Here is an 18,739-nt window from a genome sequence, read left to right on the forward strand (position 1 = left end):
GGACATAACATGTATCTGGGTACACTTATTCAAGGCACTAATTCTCAGTTAAAATTCTCAACCCAATTAAAATTAAAATCTCACAAGATTCATCTCAAATAATTTCGAGGTAAACATTGCCAGGAGAATGCTGAAAAAGATGAGAGGAAACTTTGGATCTCTAATGTATAATAAAATGTTTTTAAAAGAAGTTAAAATACTGGAGTACTTTTGCAAGAAGTAGGTCATTCAATGAAACAGCAGAAAACCCAGACACAGAAAAAACATACAGAGAATTTAATGCAAAATAAAGTGGTATATTAAACTAGGTGAGAAAAGACGTTTTGTGATATGTGAACAGCCATTTTTTAAAAAGGTCTTAAATGTTACAGCATGCTTCTAAAAAAATATTGGATTAAAATTTTAATTGGGGGAAATAAAAGTAAATAAAATGAAAATGTATGACTGGGCCAAAGGGGAGGATAAAAAATCAAGCAGGCAGAAATAAGCTTTCAATTCATCTGGAGAGGTGCATTTGTTTCTCACAAATTTCCACTTGTATACTATTTGCTACAATTTCTGAAACCATGAAACACCTTTCTGTTGTTGCATCGCTAAATTCCCTGGAGATTGGCTGGGGCCCAGAAGGAAGTGGAAGAGAAATAAACTGAGGGACAAAAAGATTTCTGGGTTGTTTTTTTTTTCCTTTTTTTAGGGGAGCTTTCAGAGGGATGAGGTCCCTGACGTAGGCAAAACATGGTTTTCCACAGGGGTGAGTCTAATGTGTCTAAATGTCTGGAAACACTCAGTCAACTCCCTCCGACGTTGGAACGGAATCCAACGCTTCCGACAAACAACCGCTGAGATTTTGACTTCTGGATTTTGCATATGCGCTCTGAGAAATCTTTGGCCGTAGGGCCTTTGTGCGCACGCGCAGTGACGTGAGTTTGGGGGCGCGCAGGCGCAGTTGCGTTTGGGGGGGGCGTAGCTTGGTTACTTTGATATTGAGCTGAAAGATTTCAAACCTCGGAGCTTCCCTGTTGGGATGTTGTGGTGTGAGGCGGTTGGCTTATCTAGAGCAACAGTGTTGGGCTCAGGAAACAGCGAAAAGCTGCCCTTAGGCTATCTGCGATGAAGAAGATTTTTGGATTTGGGAGTAGGAAGGGCGTGTTGCCCTTGGGCTCGCCCAGCAGCCCAGGGAGGAGCAGCGTGGGAGACAGAGAACCCGGGTACCACATCCAAGACAAAGATCTGGGGAAGATTCACAAAGCTGCCAGCGCGGGCAACGTAGCAAAGGTGAAGCAGATTCTGTTGCTCCGAATAAATGGCGTAGATGATAGAGACAAGATGAACAGGTAATGGGGTTTGCGAGGGTCACCGGGAGGGGGCCGACGTACCTGGGAGGAGCCCTTAGAGCGCTCACCTGCCTGGGTGTAGCTAAGTGGAGTTCAGCCCGGCCTGTCACTTGTGCTTGGCTCTTAACCCTTCCGCGGGAGCTGGATGCTGCAGATTTTACGTGAGGTCTGTCGCTCAGGTCGCCTTTTTGAGCAGCAAAAACAAAACTTTAAGGACCCATTCATAATTCCCCTTATAGAGCACTTTGCTGACAATTTTAAAGTGATTTAAATATCAATAATAGAAGAGAAATTAAGTATATATTGCATTTTGTATTTGATGTTCACATTTTAAACCATAGTACTATATACTATAGAAAGTGTGTAATGAAAGAAATGGAATCTCATAGTAGATTAACTTATGGGCTAAAAATTCTTTGGATAAAATCCAATAACCATTTTGTATCAGTGTACACTGATGCATATATATATATATATATATATATATATATATATATATATATATATTCTTTACTGAGGGACCTCAGAAGGGAACTGTGAATTAGGGAGATGGCTGTGGTCTTCCATAGGAAGACCCAATTTCTCAAAATGTGAGCTCTTCCTATATTTATCAATTTTACATAAACAAAATAAAAATATGGTTTAAAAAATTTGAATTACACATGCTATCTGTCTTTATGGTTGTAATGAAATTAAGAAAATTATTCTATGGTAGATAAAGATTTGCCCTTCTGTGTTATAAATTTCCACAGATTACTTGTTTACTAATGCTGAGAAGACAGAGAAACAATTAGAACAGAACAGAAATGCCCAAACACCCAAATGACCAATGGACATAAAAAATATTTAGTGTCACCGGTAAAAAAAAAAGAAAAAGAATTTACATTAAAAGAGAAGTGAAATACTTTTTTCCATCCACAAAGTTTGTGAAAATGACCAGTGATGGTACTTAGACTGCTATTAAAGTTTAAGTTCCTTTTGACTTTTCAAATAGGTGGTTTGTTTATAAATACCACATTAAAAAATATATTATTTTTACCCATTAATTCTATTTATCCTAAAATACCATTATAAAGTAATTAGATGAATTGCAGACAGTCTTTTCAGCATTGTTTAAAATAGTGTATTAAGAGCTCATATAAATGGATTTTAATTAAAATTGCAGTGTATCCATAGGGTAAAATAATATGTGACCACTGATAGAAAATATTAGATATATATTGAAATGCAAAGGTGTACTTTGTTTTTTGTTTGTTTGTTTTGTGACAGAGACAGAGGGAGGGACAGATGAGGACAGGCGGACAGACAGGAAGGGAGAGAGATGAGAAGCATCAATTCTTCCTTGCTGCACCTTAGTTCATTGATTGCTTTCTCATATGTGCCTTGGGCAAGGGCTACAGCAGAGAGAGTGACCCCTTGCTCAAGCCAGAGACCTTGGGCTTCAAGCAGCAACCTTTGGGCTCAAGCCAGTGACCATGGGGTCTTGTCTATGATCCCACACTCAAGCCAGTGATCCCACGCTCAAGCTAGTGAGCCCACTCTCAAGCTGATGAGCCCGCACTTCAGGTGGCGACCTTGGAGGTTTTTTTTAATTAACTTTAATTTATTGTGTTAATATAGATTCTAGTGTTGCCCCAAATGCATCCCCGCTCCCCCGTATTCCCATCAACATCTCCTTTGCCCCCTCCCCATAGCGCCCTCCTTCCTTCCCTTAAGGTTTATCCCATCCTATCATCTCCCTTCCATCTATTCTGTTTTCCTCGGGTCCCATTGATCCCTCCACTGTCTCAATTCTGTTCCTCAGTTCACATTGTTCATTGGATTCCTCAAATGAGTGAGGTCATATGATATTTTTCTTTTTCTGCCTGGCTTATTTCACTTAACATAATAGTTTCCAGGTCCATCCATGTTGTCCCAAAAGGTAAGATTTCCTTATTTTTCATGGCCCCAAGTATTCCATTGTATATATATATGTACCACTACTTTTAAATCCACTTGTCCACTGACAGACACTTGGGCTGTTTACAGATCTTCGCTATTGTAAACAATGCTGCCATAAATATAGAAGTGCATTTCTCCTTTTGGAACAGTGCTATGGTGTTCTTGGGGTATATTCCTAAAAGTGAGATAGCTGGGTCAAAAGGCAGTTACATTTTTAACTTTTTGAGGAATCTCCATACTGTTTTCCACAGTGGCTGCACCAGCAGTGCAGGAGGGTTCCCACACCATCACCAGCACTTATTCTGTGTTGTTTTGTTGATGAGCATCATTCTGACTGGTGTGAGGTGATATCTCATTGTGGTTTTAATTTGCATTTCTCTAATGATTAGTGATGTTGAGCATTTTTTCATATGCCTATTGGCCATGTGTATATCCTCTTTGGAGAAGTGTCTATTCATTTCTTTTGCCCATTTTTTGATTGGATTGTTTATTTTCCTGGTGTTGAGTTTTACAAGTTCTTTATAAATTTTGGCTATTAACTCCTTTTCAGACATATTGTCGAATATGTTCTCCCATTGTGTGGTTTGTCTTTTTATTCTGTCCTTATTGTCTTTAGCTGTGCAAAAGCATTTTAGTTTGATATAGTCCTATTTGTTTATCCTGTCTTTTATTTCACTTGCCCGTGGAGATAAATCGGCAAATATATTGCTGCGAGAGATGTCGGAGAATTACTGCCTATGTATGTTTTCTTCTAAGATGTTTATGGTTTCACGGCTTACATTTAAGTCTTTTATCCATTTTGAGTTTATTTTTGTGAATGGTGTAAGTTGGTGGTCCAGTTTCATTCTTTTTTTTTTTTTAATAATTTTATTTTTTTAATGGGGTGACATCAATAAATCAGGATACATATATTCAAAGATAACAAGTCCAGGTTATCTTGTCGTTCAATTATGTTGCATACCCACCACCCAAAATCAGATTGTCCTCTGTCACCTTCTATCTTGTTTTCTTTGTGCCCCTCCCCACCCCCTATCCCTCTCCCATTCCCCCCTCCCCCCCGTAACCACCACACTCTTATCAATGTCTCTTACTTTCACTATTATGTCCCACCTACGTATGGAATAATACAGTTCCTGTTTTTTTCTGATTTACTTATTTCGCTTCGTATCATGTTATCAAGATCCCACCATTTTGCTGTAAATGTTCCGATGTCATCATTTCTTATGGCTGAGTAGTATTCCATAGTGTGTATGTGCTACATCTTCTTTATCCAGTCATCTATTGATGGGCTTTTTGGTTGTTTCCATGTCCTGGCCACTGTGAACAATGCTGCAATAAACATGGGGCTGCATGTGTCTTTACGTATCAATGTTTCTGAGTTTTTGGGATATATACCCAGTAGAGGGATTGCTGGGTCATAAGGTAGTTCTATTTTCAGTTTTTTGAGGAACCACCATACTTTCTTCCATAATGGTTGTACTACTTTACATTCCCACCAACAGTGTATGAGGGTTCCTTTTTCTCCACAGCCTCTCCAACATTTGCTATTACCTGACTTGCTAATAACAGCTAATCGAACAGGTGTGAGGTGGTATCTCATTGCCGTTTTGATTTGCATTTCTCTAATAGCTAAAGAAGATGAGCATCTTTTCATATATCTGTTGGCCATTTGTATTTCTTCCTGGGAGAAGTGTCTATTCATATCCTCTTCCCATTTTTTTATTGGATTGTTTGTTTGTTTGTTGTTGAGTTTTATGAGTTCTTTGTATATTTTGGATATTAGGCCCTTATCTGAGCTGTTGTTTGAAAAAATCATTTCCCATTTAGTTGGCTTTCTGTTTATTTTGTTATCAGTTTCTCTTGCTGAACAAAAACTTCTTAGTCTGATGTAGTCCCATTCATTAATTTTTGCCTTCACTTCTCTTGCCATTGGAGTCAAATTCATAAAATGCTCTTTAAAACCCAGGTCCCTGAGTTGAGTACCTATGTCTTCTTCTATGTACTTAATTGTTTCAGGTCTTATGTTTAGATCTTTGATCCATTTTGAGTTAATTTTTGTACAGGGGGAGAGACTGTAGTCCAGTTTCATTCTTTTGCATGTGGCTTTCCAGTTTTCCCAGCACCATTTATTGAAGAGGCTTTCTTTTCTCCATTGTGTGTTCTTAGCCCCTTTATCAAAAATTATTTGACTATATATATGTGGTTTTATTTCTGGACTTTCTATTCTGTTCCATTGGTCTGAGTGTCTATTTTTCTGCCAATACCATGCTGTTTTGATTGTCGTGGCCCTATAATAGAGTTTGAAGTCAGGTATTGAAATGCCCCCAGCTTCATTCTTTTTCTTTAGGATTGCTTTGCCTATTCGGGGTTTTTTATACTTCCATATACATCTGATGATTTTTTGCTCTATTTCTTTAAAAAACGTCATTGGAAGTTTGATGGGAATTGCATTAAATTTGTATATTGCTTTGGGTAATATAGCCATCTTGATTATATTTATTCTTCCTAGCCAAGAACAAGGTATATTCTTCCATCTCATTATATCTTTTTCGATTTCCCTTAACAATGGTTTATAGTTTTCATTATATAAGTCCTTTACATTCTTTGTTATGTTTATTCCTAAGTATTTTATTTTTTTTGTTGCAATCGTGAAGGGGATTATTCTTTTGAGTTCGTTCTCAGTTGTTTCATTGTTGGCATATAGAAAGGCTATTGACTTCTGTATGTTAATTTTGTATCCTGCGACCTTACTGTATTGGCTTATTGTTTCTAGTAGTCTTTTTGTGGATTCTTTGGGGTTTTCGATGTATAGGATCATATCATCTGCAAAAAGTGATACCTTTACTTCTTCTTTTCTGATATGGATGCCTTTTATTTCTTTGTCTTGTCTGATTGCTCTGGCTAGAACCTCTAGTACCACATTAAATAAGAGTGGAGAGAGTGGACAACCCTGTCTTGTTCCTGATTTAAGGGGGAAAGCCTTCAGTTTAGTGCCATTTAATATGATGTTAACTGATGGTTTATCATATATGGCCTTTATCATGTTGAGATATTTTCCTTCTATACCCATTTTGTTGAGAGTCTTAAACATAAAATTGTGTTGTATTTTATCGAAAGCCTTTTCTGCGTCTATTGATAAGATCATGTGGTTTTTGTTCTTTGTTTTGTTGATATGGTGTATTACATTAACCGTTTTACGTATGTTGAACCATCCTTGAGATTCTGGGATGAATCCCACTTGATCATGATGTATTATTTTTTTAATATGTTGTTGTATTCGATTTGCTAGTATTTTGTTTAGTATTTTAGCATCTGTATTCATTAGAGATATTGGTCTGTAGTTTTCTTTTTTTGTGCCATCCTTGCCTGGTTTTGGTATGAGGGTTATGTTGGCCTCATAAAATGTGTTTGGAAGTATTGCTTCTTCTTCAATTTTTTGGAAGACTTTGAGTAGAATAGGAACCAAGTCTTCTTTGAATGTTTGATAAAATTCGCTGGTATAGCCGTCAGGGCCTGGACTTTTATTTTTGGGGAGGTTTTTAATGGTTTTTTTCTATTTCTTCTCTACTGATAGGTCTGTTTAGGCTTTCTGCTTCTTCTTGACTCAGTCTAGGAAGGTTGTATTTTTCTAGGAATTTATCCGTTTCTTCTAGGTTGTTGAATTTAGTGGCATAAAGTTTTTCATAGTATTCTACAATAATTCTTTGTATATCTACGGTGTCCGTGGTGATTTCTCCTCTTTCATTTTGGATTTTGTTTATATGAGTTCTTTCTCTTTTTTCCTTGGTAAGTCTTGCCAAGGGTTTGTCAATTTTGTTGATCTTTTCAAAGAACCAGCTCCTTGTTCTATTAATTTTTTCTATAGTTTTTCTGTTCTCTAATTCATTTATTTCTGCTCTGATTTTTATTATCTCCTTTCTTCGGCTGGTTTTGGGTTGTCTTTGTTCTTCTTTTTCTAGTTCCTTAAGGTGGGAAGTTAAGTGGTTCACTTGGGCTCTCTCTTGTTTGTTCATATATGCCTGAAGTGATATGAACTTCCCTCTTATCACTGCTTTTGCTGCATCCCATAGATTCTGATATGTCGTATTGTCATTTTCATTAGTCTGTATATATCTTTTGATCTCTGCACTTATTTCTTCTTTGACCCATTCATTTTTTAAAAGTATGTTGTTTAGTTTCCACATTTTTGTGGGATTTTTTTCCTCTTTTTTGCAGTTGAATTCTAGTTTCAAGGCTTTATGATCAGAAAATATGCTTGGTACAACTTCATGTTTTCTGAATTTGCTGATGTTGTTTTTGTGGCCCAACATATGGTCAATTCTTGAGAATGATCCATGTACACTGGAGAAAAATGTATACTCAGTCACTTTGGGATGAAATGTCCTGTAGATGTCTATGATATCCAGGTGCTCTAGTGTTTTGTTTAAGGCCAATATGTCTTTGTTGATTCTCTGTTTGGATGACCGATCTAGAGCCGTCAGCGGTGTATTGAGGTCTCCAAGTATGATTGTATTTTTGTCAGTTTTTGTTTTAAGATCAATAAGTAGCTGTCTTATATATTTTGGTGCTCCTTGGTTTGGTGCATATATATTAAGAATTGTTATGTCTTCTTGATTCAGTGTCCCCTTAGCCATTATGAAATGGCCATTTTTGTCTCTGAGTACTTTTCCTGTCTTGTAGTCAGCATTATCCGATATGAGTATTGCTACACCTGCTTTTTTTTGGATGTTATTTGCTTGGAGTATTGTTTTCCAGCCTTTCACTTTGAATTTGTTTTTATCCTTGTTACTTAGATGAGTTTCCTGTAGGCAGCATACAGTTGGATTTTCTTTTTTAATCCATTCTGCTACTCTGTGCCTTTTTATTGGTGAGTTTAATCCTTTTACATTTAGTGTAATTATTGATACTTGTGAGTTCCCTATTGCCATTTTATATCTTGCTTTCTGTTAGTTTTGTGTCTTGTTTGATCCTTCTCTTTTGTTTTTCTATCTTTTGTTTTTATTTGGTTGTATTCCATACATCTTTCCTCTGTTGGTATCTTTTTTATCTCATGTGCTTCTGTGGTGGTTTTTTCAATGGTGGTTACCTTTGAGTAATGAAAAGGGTCCCTACCCTGTTCATTGTAGCGAACTATTTTGTGAGTACTTTTGCACTCCATCGTCCTTTGCTACTGTTAATCTCCATCTTCTCCCCCTCTTTCTTTTTGTTGTTGTCACAGTTTAAATTTGGTTTTATTGTGTTCTCCTTGGAGCTTTTACTTGTGGCTCTGTTTTTTTTTTGTTCTTTGTATCTGATTGGAGAACCCCCTTTAGTAATTCCTGGAGTGGGGGTTTTCTGATGATAAATTCCCTCATCTTTTCTGTATCTGTGAATGTTTTTATTTTTCCTTCATATTTGAAGGATAGCTTTGATGGGTATAGTATTCGTGGCTGAAAGTTCCTCTCTTTCAGGACTTTAAATATTGGGGTCCACTCTCTTCTAGCTTGTAGAGTTTCTGCTGAGAAATCTGATGATAATCTAATGGGCCTTCCTTTATATGTTGTATTCTTCTTTTCCCTGGCTGCCTTGAGAATTTTTTCTTTGCTGTTGGTTTGTGTCAATTTCATTATGATATGCCTTGGAGTAGGTTTGTTGGGGTTAAGAAAACTTGGAGTTCTGTTTGCTTCTTGAACTTGAGGCTTTAGTTCTTTCCACAGGCTTGGGAAGTTCTCATCTATTATTTGTTTGAGTATGTTCTCCATTCCATTTTCTCTCTCTTCTCCCTCTGATATACCTATTATTCTTATGTTATTCTTTTTGATGGAGTCAGATAATTCTTGTAGGGCTATCTCATTTTTTTTAATTTTTGAGTCTCTTTCTTCTTCTCTCTGTTGTGCCTCAAGTTGCTTGTCTTCTATTTCACTAATCCTCTCTTCTATCTGACCTGTTCTATTAGCTAAGCTTGTTACTTCGTTTTTCAGCTCGTGAATTGAGTTTTTCATCTCTGTTTGATTTGTTTTTATAGTTTCAATTTCCTTGGACATATATTCTTTGTGTTCATTGAGTTGTTTTCTGAGCTCCCTAAATTGCCTTTCTGTGTTTTCTTGTATATCTCGGAGGATTTTTAGGATTTCTATCTTGAATTCTCTGTCATTTAGCTCCAAGGTTTCCAATATATTAAATTTTTTCTCCATAGATTTTTCCTCATCTAGCTGTGTTACCTCTCTTTCTTTTGTATCCATGATATTCGATTTTCTCTTCCTTAATGGCATCTGAGGGTGGTTTTGTTGATAGTATTAATGAGATTTAATAAAGAATAAAAAGTTTAAAAAAATAATAAAAAAAATAAAAAATCGAAAAGAGTTGTTTTTTTTTTAAAAAAATTAATAATGAAATAAAGAAAAATAAAATAAAATAAAAATTTAAAAAAAAAAGGAAATTATTCCCCCCCTCCTTTTTTCCTCTCCTCTCCTCTCCCCTCTTTCTTGAGAAAATCTTGTGGTGGACTGTGAATTATAACAAACAATGCCTGTGATGGAGGGCCTGAATTGGGGAAAAGTAGTAAAGGGGCAAAAAAAAAAAAAAAAAAAAGAAAAAAAAAAGAGTGTATGGACCCACAAAAAGCAAATAAGGAAAAAATTTGGGTCAAGAATAAAATGATTTGCTTTTAGGTGTTGGTTGTCTAAGAGTTATGATGAGAGGATTAAGAGGAAAACAGAAAAATGGGGGGACAAATTAAAAAATTACTATTGTATTTAGTGGAACAAGAACTAGATAATATGGAGAGCCAGGGATGGGAGCACTGCTAGTGAGTTAAAAAGGTGAAGTAAAAACCCCCCGAAATGCCACAAACATAAGTTTGAGTCCCAGATAAGATAATTTGTTTGTTATTGAGGTTTGAATGAGAGGAGATGTAAAGGAGAAAGGAAGAAACTAATATAGAGGGAGAAAAGAAAGAGAGAGAGAGAAAAAAAAGAGGGAACCACTAAAAGAAGAAAAAAGAAAGGAGAGAGAGAGAGAGAGAGTTAAGGGTTTTGGAGTGCAACCCTCATAGAGAGAAAGGAAGAGAAGAGAAAAGATAATGGGAGATGTAACACTTATGGGTAGTGTAGTTCAAGGAGAGGAGAGAGTAAGACCAGTAGAGAGTTAATCGGCCAAATTGGAGGAGGAAAAAAAAAGTATCAAGAATGAAGATAAGAGAAACAAATGAACAAATATAATAAAATGGGATAGGTTATAAAGTCTGCAGATTATTCTTGATTTTGAGAGGTTATCTTCTTGGTTTTTCTTTTCTCTCCCTCTTCCTGGTCGGTGACTCTGTACCCCGGGTTTTGCCCCTTTGGCACGCTCAGGTGGAGGTGTGCAGTTGATAAGTCTCTATGGCAATGTCATGTATTGTGCTTTAGTCTTGTTGGCAGTCGAAGCTCATTAGCATTTATAGGCTCCGACAGTGAGAGAGTCCGTGTTCCTGGAGCCTTTCTCCTAGTCTTTCCTTCCTCATTTAGTAGCCTGATAATCCAGCTATGGGGTTGCTGCTGCCTCTGCCTGGATAGTAAGAGGCTCAAAGAGCTGGCAACTCCCCACTCTATTTCCACTCAGCACAGGGCTCTGGGTAAGGCTCAGTCAGTCAGAGCTGCTAGCATAATCAGGCGGGCTTTCCGCCCACTCAAAGACCTCTGGCTCTGCCACTCTGTCCGGTAACACAAGCGGGCGCCCACTTCCGGGGCGCTTGGAGGAAACTCTCACTCACTGTCTGCGACCAGGATATCCGGCCAGCAGTCTCACGCTCTGAGTAAAACCCCCAACCGCAGGGAAAAGTTGCAGCGTTGGAATTGAGTCTCGCTCCGTCCCCGTGCGCGGCTTTTGCAAGGCGCTGGGGCGGCCCGAGATTCTGCTTTGGCCCACACAAAGGCCCCTGACTCTGCCCCTCTGTGCGATAACACGGGCGCGCACTGCCGAGGCACTCAGAGGAATCGCTCACTCCTTATCTGCGCGCGCAAACCCGGATATGAGGCCGGCCGCGTTTCCCTCTGAGTGAAACACCCTCCAGCATGGAAAATCTCCACCGTTGGAATTAGTTCTCACTCCCTCCCGTGCGTGGCTTTCCCAGGGCACTGGGCCTGCCCAGAGACTCTGCCCTCGGCCCACAGAAAGGCCTCTGACCCTGCCTCTCCGTGGGGCAACACGGGCACCCACTGCCGGGGCTTAGGAAGAAATCTCTCGCCCACTAACTGCGCACCAACCAGGAGACCGGGTAAAATGGCCGCGCCGCTTGTCTTTCTTTGTTTGGGTTTGGCGCGAGTGTTAGCTTGTATTGCCCGGGTTGCCACAGGATCAGATTTTCCTCGGCTTGGATCTCCGTGCCACAGCCTGGTTCGGCCGTTTGTGTCGCGGCCTGGATGTATTCACCCCCTTTGCCCGCCTCAGTTTCTATATTCACAGTTACCAGAGAAAGCTGCCCTGTTTAGGTTAGTGAGGAAGGCGGAGCATTTCTTACTCCCTATTTCCTTCGGGGTTTGGTTATATTTTTAGCCAATTTTTCACTCAATCATACCTTTGGGTGTATTGCGAAGCATCTGGAAGCTCCAAGTATAGGTTTTTCTGTTTCTGGTTGAAGATCTTGTTGAGTTTTGGGGGAGATTTATCGGTATCGCTTCCTACCCCGCCATTACTCTCCAGTTTCATTCTTTTGCAGGTAGCTGTCCAGTGTTCCCAAAACCATTTGTTGAAGAAGCTGTCTTTATTCCATTGTATGCTCTTACCTTCTTTGTCAAATATCATTGTCCATAAAAGTGTGGGTTTATTTCTGGGTTCTCTGTTCTATTCCATTGATCTATATGCCTGTTTTTATGCCAGTACCAGGCTGTTTTGAGTACAGTGGCCTAGTAGTATAACTTGATATCCGGAATTGTGATACCTCCCACTTTATTCTTCCTTTTTAAGATTGCTGAGGCTATCCGTGTTCTCTTTTGGTTCCATATAAATTTTTGGAATATGTGTTCTATATCTTTGAAGTATGCCATTGGTATTTTAATTGGTATTGCATTGAATTTATAAATTGCTTTGGATAATATAGACATTTTAATGATGTTTATTTTTCCTAACCATGAGCAAGGTATATACTTCCACTTGTTTGTATCTTCCTTTTATCAATGTTTTATAATTTTCCAAGTACAAGTCTTTAATCTCCTTGATTAAATTTACTCCTAGGTACTTTTTTTGTTGTTGTTGAAATAGTGAAGGGGATTGTTTACTTAATTTCTCTTTCTGACAGTTCATTATTGGTGTATAAAAATGCCTCTGATTTCTGAGTATTAATTTTTTTTTTTTCATTTTTCTGAAGCTGGAAACAGGGAGAGACAGTCAGACAGACTCCCGCATGCGCCTGACCGGGATCCAACTGGCACGCCCACCAGGGGCGACGCTCTGCCCACCAGGGGGCGATGCTCTGCCCATCCTGGGCATCGCCATGTTGCGACCAGAGCCACTCTAGCGCCTGAGGCAGAGGCCACAGAGCCATCCCCAGCGCCCGGGCCATCTTTGCTCCAATGGAGCCTTGGCTGCGGGAGGGGAAGAGAGAGACAGAGAGGAAAGCGCAGAGGAGGGGTGGAGAAGCAAATGGGCGCTTCTCTTGTGTGCCGTGGCCGGGAATCGAACCCGGGTCCTCCGCACGCTAGGCCAACGCTCTACCGCTGAGCCAACCGGCCAGCGCATGAGTATTAATTTTATATCCTGCCACCTTGCTGAATTCGTTTATCAGGTCCAGTAGTTTTTTGACTGAGACTTAGGGTTTTCTATATACAATATCATATCATCTGTAAATAATGATAGTTTTACTTCTTCTTTTCCAATTTGGATGCCTTTTATTTCTTCTTCTTGTCTGATTGCTGTGGCTAGGACTTACAGAACTATGTTGAATAAGAGTGGTAAAGGGGGCACCCCTGCCTTGTTCCTGATCTTAAGGGGATTGCTTTTAATTTTTGCCCATTGAGTATGATGTTGGTTGTGAGTTTGTCATAGATGACCTTTATTATGTTGAGGTATGTTTCCTGTATTCCCACTTTGCTGAGAGTTTTGATCATGAATGGGTGCTGGATTTTATCAAATGCTTTTTCTGCATCTATTGAAATTATCATGTGGTTTTGTCCTTCCTTTTATTTATGTGATGAATCACATTGATTGATTTACAAATATTGTACCAGCCTTGCCTCCCCAGAATAAATCCCACTTGATCATGGTATATGGTTTTTTTCATATATTGCTGGATCTGGTTTGCTAATATTTTGTTGAGGATTTTAGCATCTAAATTCATCATGGATATTGGCCTATAATTTTCTTTGTGTTGTCTTTGCCTAGTTTTGGAATCAGAATTATGCTTGCCTCATAAAAGGAGCTTGGAAGTCTTCTTTCCTCTTGAATTTTTTGAAATATCTTGAGAAGGATAGGAGTTAGTTCTTCTTTGAATATTTGGTAGAAGTCACTTGTGAAGCCATCAGGCCCAGGATTTTTCTTTGTTGGGAGTTTTTTGATAACTGTTTTGATCTCATCTGTTGTAATCAGTCTGTTTAGGTATTCTGATTCTTCCAGATTGATTTTTGGAAGATTATATGTTTCAAGGAATTTGTCCATTTTATCTAGATTGTCTAGTTTTTTGGCATACAGTTCTTCATAGTATTTTCTTACAATATTTTGTATTTCTGTTGTGTCAGTTGTTATTTCTCCACTCTCATTTCTTATTTTATTTGAGTCCCCTCTCTTTTTTTTTTTTTTTTTGATGAGTCTGGTTAAAGGTCATCGATCTTGTTTACCTTTTCAAATAACCAACTCCTGATTTCATTGATCCTCTGTATTGTTTCTTTAGCTTTTATGTCATTTATTTCCGCTCTGATCTTTATTATTTCCTTCCTTCTACTACCTCTTGGCTTTACTTGCTGTTCTCTTTCTATTTCTTTTAGATGCAGAGTTAAGTTGTTTATTTGAGCTTTATCTAGCTTCTTAAGGAATACCTGTAATGCTATGAACTTCCATCTCAGTACTGATTTTGCTGTGTCCCATAAATTTTGAGTTGTATGCTCATTATCATTCGTTTCTTGGAATTTTTTTTATTTTTTTGATCTCATTGTTAACCTATTTGTTATTTAATAACATGCTATTTAGTTTCCAAGTGTTTGAGTATTTTTGAGTTCTTCTGTTGTGGTTGATTTCTAGTTTCATGCCATTGTGATCAGAAAAAAATGCTTGATATGATTTCAGTCTTCTTAAATTTGTTGAGACTACTTTTGTGCCCTAACATGTGGTTTATCCTAGAGAATATACCATGAGCACTTGAAAAGAATGTATATTCTGCTCCTTTAGGGTGAAAGGTTCTGAAGATATCTATTAAATCTAGTTGATCTAGTGTGTCCTTTAAGTCTGCTGTTTCTTTGTTAATTTTCTTTCTTGAGGATCTATCTAGTGATGTTAGTGGGGTATTGAAATGCCTACTATTATAGTAGTGCTGTTGATATCACCCTTTATACCCATCAAGGTCTGCTTTGTGTATTTAGGTGCTCCTCCTATATTAGGTGTATAGATATTTATAATGGGTATATCTTCCTGTTGGATTACTCCCTTTGTCATTATGTAGTGACCGCTTTTATCTCTTACTATAGCCTTTGTTTTAAAGTCCATTTTGTCTGATATAAGTATTGCTGCCCAAGCTTTTTTTTTTTCATTTCCATTTGCATGAAATATTTTTTTCCATCATTTTACCTTCAGTCTATGTGCTTCTTTTGTTTTAAGGTGTGTCTCTTGTAGACAACATATGTATGGGTCCCGTTGTCTTATCCACACAGCTACCCTATGTCTTTTGATTGGATCATTTAATCCATTTACATTTAAGGTTATTATTGATAGGTATTTGTTTATTGCCATTTTATTCTTTAAAGCTGTATTCCTTTTTTGCTATATTCTTTTCCCCTTTTGTTTACAACAGGCCCCTTAACATTTCTTGCAGCATTGGTTTGGTTGTAATGAGTTCTTTGAGGTTTATATTGGGTTGGGGAATAAGTTCATAGCGTTTTTACCGAAGACTTTTATTTAAACAAAAAACAATAATTATATCAATAAGTTAATCAATTATATATTCGCCGTTGCTGTTTACAACCTCTTCCCACCTCTCAACCAATTTGTTGATGCTGTTCCACCAAAAATCGCCTGGTCTGGTGTCAAAGAAGTTGTTGAGCCAGTTTTTAAGGACCTCTTTGTTATCGTAGGTAACGCCCTTCATATGGTTTGACAGGGAGTGGAAAAGATGGTAATCGGTCGGTGCAAGGTCTGGAGAATACAGCGGATGCTGAAGGACCTCCCATTCGAGTTCTTGGAGCGCGGCTTTGACGACTTGTGCAACATGGGGCCTGGCGTTGTCGTGAAGGAGTATGGTTTGACCATGTCGATCAGGTCTTTTCAGTCGAATAGCCTCACTCACGCGGTGTAGCTGGGCAATGTAGAGCTCCTTGTTAACCATGGCATTCTTTTCGAGCATTTCCCAGTTCTTCATCAAATTCAGAAGGCCTTCCGCTGCTGCACGTGTCATCGACGTCAAAGTCGCCATTTTTGAACTTTGCAAACCATTTCCGTGCTGTAGACTCGCCTATGACACCTTCTCCATACACGTCGCAAATGTCCCGGGCTGCTTCGGCAGCTTTTTGACCTCGATGAAAAGCAAAGAAGAGCAGGTGTCGAAAATGTTGATTTTTGCCTCCTGGGTATTCCATTTCTAAGCCTCAAAACTAATAAAAAATTAAATAACTCAAAAATACAATTAACATAGTTTTGTAGAGCAGAAAGAGTTTTATCGAATGACTACTTACCCTTTGCCAAACAGCAAACAAATCGTTGTAAAATAAAAGAAAATATAAAAACGCTACGAACTTATTCCCCAACCCAATATTTTGGTCTGGGAAGCTTTTTATTTCTCCTTCAATTTTAAATGATAGCCTTGCTGGATAAAGAAGTCTTGGTTGTATGTTCTTGTTCTGCATTACTTTGAATATTTCTTGCCATTCCCTTCTGGCCTCAAGTGTTTCTGTTGAGAAGTCAGAAGTCATCCTTATGGGGGCTCCTTTGTAGGTGATAGCCTTTTTTTCTCTAGCAGCTTTTAATATTTTCTCTTTATCACTTAGCTTTGGTATTTTAATTATGATGTGTCTTGGTGTTGATTTCTTTGGGTTTCATTTTAATGGAATTCTCTGTGCTTCTTGAACTTGTGTGACTTTTTCCTGCATCAATTTAGGGAAGTTTTCAGCTATGATTTGATTGAACAAAGTCTCTATCTCTTCTTTCTCTTTTTCTTCAGGAACCCCTATGATGCGGATGTTATTTCTCTTCATGTTGTCACAGAGCTCTCTTAGAGTTTCCTCAGACTTTTTGAGTCTTTTTTCTTTTTTCTGCTCTGCTTCTGTGCCTTTATTTATCTTGTCCTCTAACTCCTGATTCAATCCTCAGCTTCATCCATCCTGCTTTTAATTCCCTCCATTGTGGTCTTCATTTCTGATATTGTATTTGTCATTTCTGACTGATTCTTTTTTATAATTTCAGTGTCCTTTTTTATACTTTCTATCTCTTTATTTAGGTGTTCATTATGTTTATCTATTGTTGTTCTAATGTCTTTGAGCATCCTAACAATCATTATTTTAAACTCTGCATCTGGTAACTTGGTTAATCTGACTCATTCAAGTCCTTTTCTGGGAATTTCTCTTGATTCATTTGTGTTGCATTTCTCTGCCTTCCCATTTTGTCTTTGTATAAGAACAGTGTGGCCTCTGGGGTCCAATGGGTGTGGGCTTTGTGTTCCCTAGGTGTGGTCTGTCTGAAGGCCCACCACCTCCTCTGCAAATGCCTCTGGCATTCAGGTATGGGTGTAGCTGGTGCTGGCCTGCTGTGGCTGTCACTGCGGTTTTTGCCTCTCCTCCACGGAAGGGGCTGTGTTCACGTGCCCGGGGCCTACAAGCCTCGGCTGGCCTCGGTCTTCGCCCCACACCCACGGGTGGGGCTGTGCGCCACACCTGGGACTGCAAGCCTTGGCACCTCGGGCAGGTCTGTGCACCTATGCTCAGCTACTGGTGTCCACCTGTTCCCAGGCTTTGCCTTGCCCCTGCAGGCGGAGCTGTGCTGGCAAGTCTGGTCGCTAGCCCGGGTTCCACAGGTGAGACCAGACTGTTGGCCTGCACTCAACCTCGGGTCTCTGCAGTTCCCAGGCTTTCCCCTTTGCCCTGCGGGTGGGATTGCAGGTGGGACCGCTCTTGCTCCCCTGGCCCTGCAGCTTGGCTGGACCGCTTTCCTTCATCCCCTCTGCCCCTGCCCTGCGAGACTGAGCTCACTCTGGGCCTCAGTTGTGGCCGCGGGGCTTCCGTCCCCACTGATGGGACCACGCTTCCACATCCTGCCTCCTCCACCCTCCCCGCATGCCCTCAGCAGTGTGGGTGGGGGTGCTGTAGCTCAGACCTAAGCACTTAATACTGTATTCCTGAAGGCTCCTTCCTTCTAAGTGGCTCCACTCTGAGTGCTGGAGGAGAGCTTGTTTGGCTGGTGTCCTGCTTCCCTTTGCTGGTATTGCTGTTTCCAAGGGAAATATTTTCTTCAGATTTGGGGAGTGACTCAGCCCAGGGGTTAGGGTGGCTGTTCCTCAAAGTGTTTCTCCCTGTGCCTCCTAGATTATACTCTCTTCCGGTTGCTCCGGTCTTCTCCTCTCTCTTGTCCCCCGGAGCCCCAGGTGGGTGGTTGTGAGAGAGGTTTTCTGCACGGTTCCTTTAAGAATAATCCTGGGTCTGAGAAATCAGTCTCTTTCTCACAACCAGTATCCTGACTTGTTTTGCAGCTAAATACTGCCCATAGGCTTCTTGTAGGCTCTAGGGCAAGGGTCCCCAAACGTTTTACACAGGGGGCCAGTTCACTGTCCCTCAGACCATTGGAGGGCCGGACTATAAGAAAAACTATGAAAAAATCCCTATGCACACTGCACATATCTTATTTTAAAGTAAAAAAACAAAACGAGAACAAATACAATATTTAAAATAAAGAAAAAGTAAATTTAAATCCGCAAACTGACCAGTATTTCAATGGGAACTATGCTCCTCTCACTGACCACCAATGAAAGAGGTGCCCCTTCCGGAAGTGCAGTGGGGGCCGGATAAATGGCCTTGGGACCACATGCGACCCACGTGCTGTAGTTTGGGGACCCCTGCTCTAGGGCTTCAGACTGGAGCTTTGTTCCTGGGGCTCAGGACCCTCCCCTCTCTGCTAAACTCACTTCCCACCACATGAGTCTCTCTAGGCTACTGTTCACACCTGGGAGCTGGGCAGCCCTCTCCGCATTTCCGCTTTTCCCTCCAGTCTCAGTGTGGCTTCTTCAGTGTTCCTTGGTTAAAGAGTCCTCTTAGTTTAGTCCAAAGTTGGTTTTTCCAGATGATGGTTCTTAAAATTAAGTTGTAATCCACTTTGGTTCT

General features: G+C 39.6%; 1 protein-coding gene across 2 annotated transcripts in view; it reads left to right on the forward strand.

Annotated features, from left to right (window-relative positions):
* Positions 1-969: 969 nt before the first annotated feature.
* ANKRD26 (ankyrin repeat domain containing 26) overlaps positions 970-18,739 on the forward strand; it is a 103,232-nt gene continuing 85,462 nt past the window's right edge. For both annotated transcript variants that reach the window (XM_066387250.1, XM_066387251.1), the window contains exon 1: positions 970-1,334. In XM_066387250.1, coding sequence (XP_066243347.1) covers positions 1,111-1,334 — 224 coding nt within the window. In that variant the 5' untranslated portion in view covers positions 970-1,110. The remainder of the gene's footprint in view (positions 1,335-18,739) is intronic.

This window comes from Saccopteryx leptura, chromosome 5, assembly GCF_036850995.1.
Source record: "Saccopteryx leptura isolate mSacLep1 chromosome 5, mSacLep1_pri_phased_curated, whole genome shotgun sequence".
In the NCBI taxonomy this organism is placed as follows: domain Eukaryota; kingdom Metazoa; phylum Chordata; class Mammalia; order Chiroptera; family Emballonuridae; genus Saccopteryx; species Saccopteryx leptura.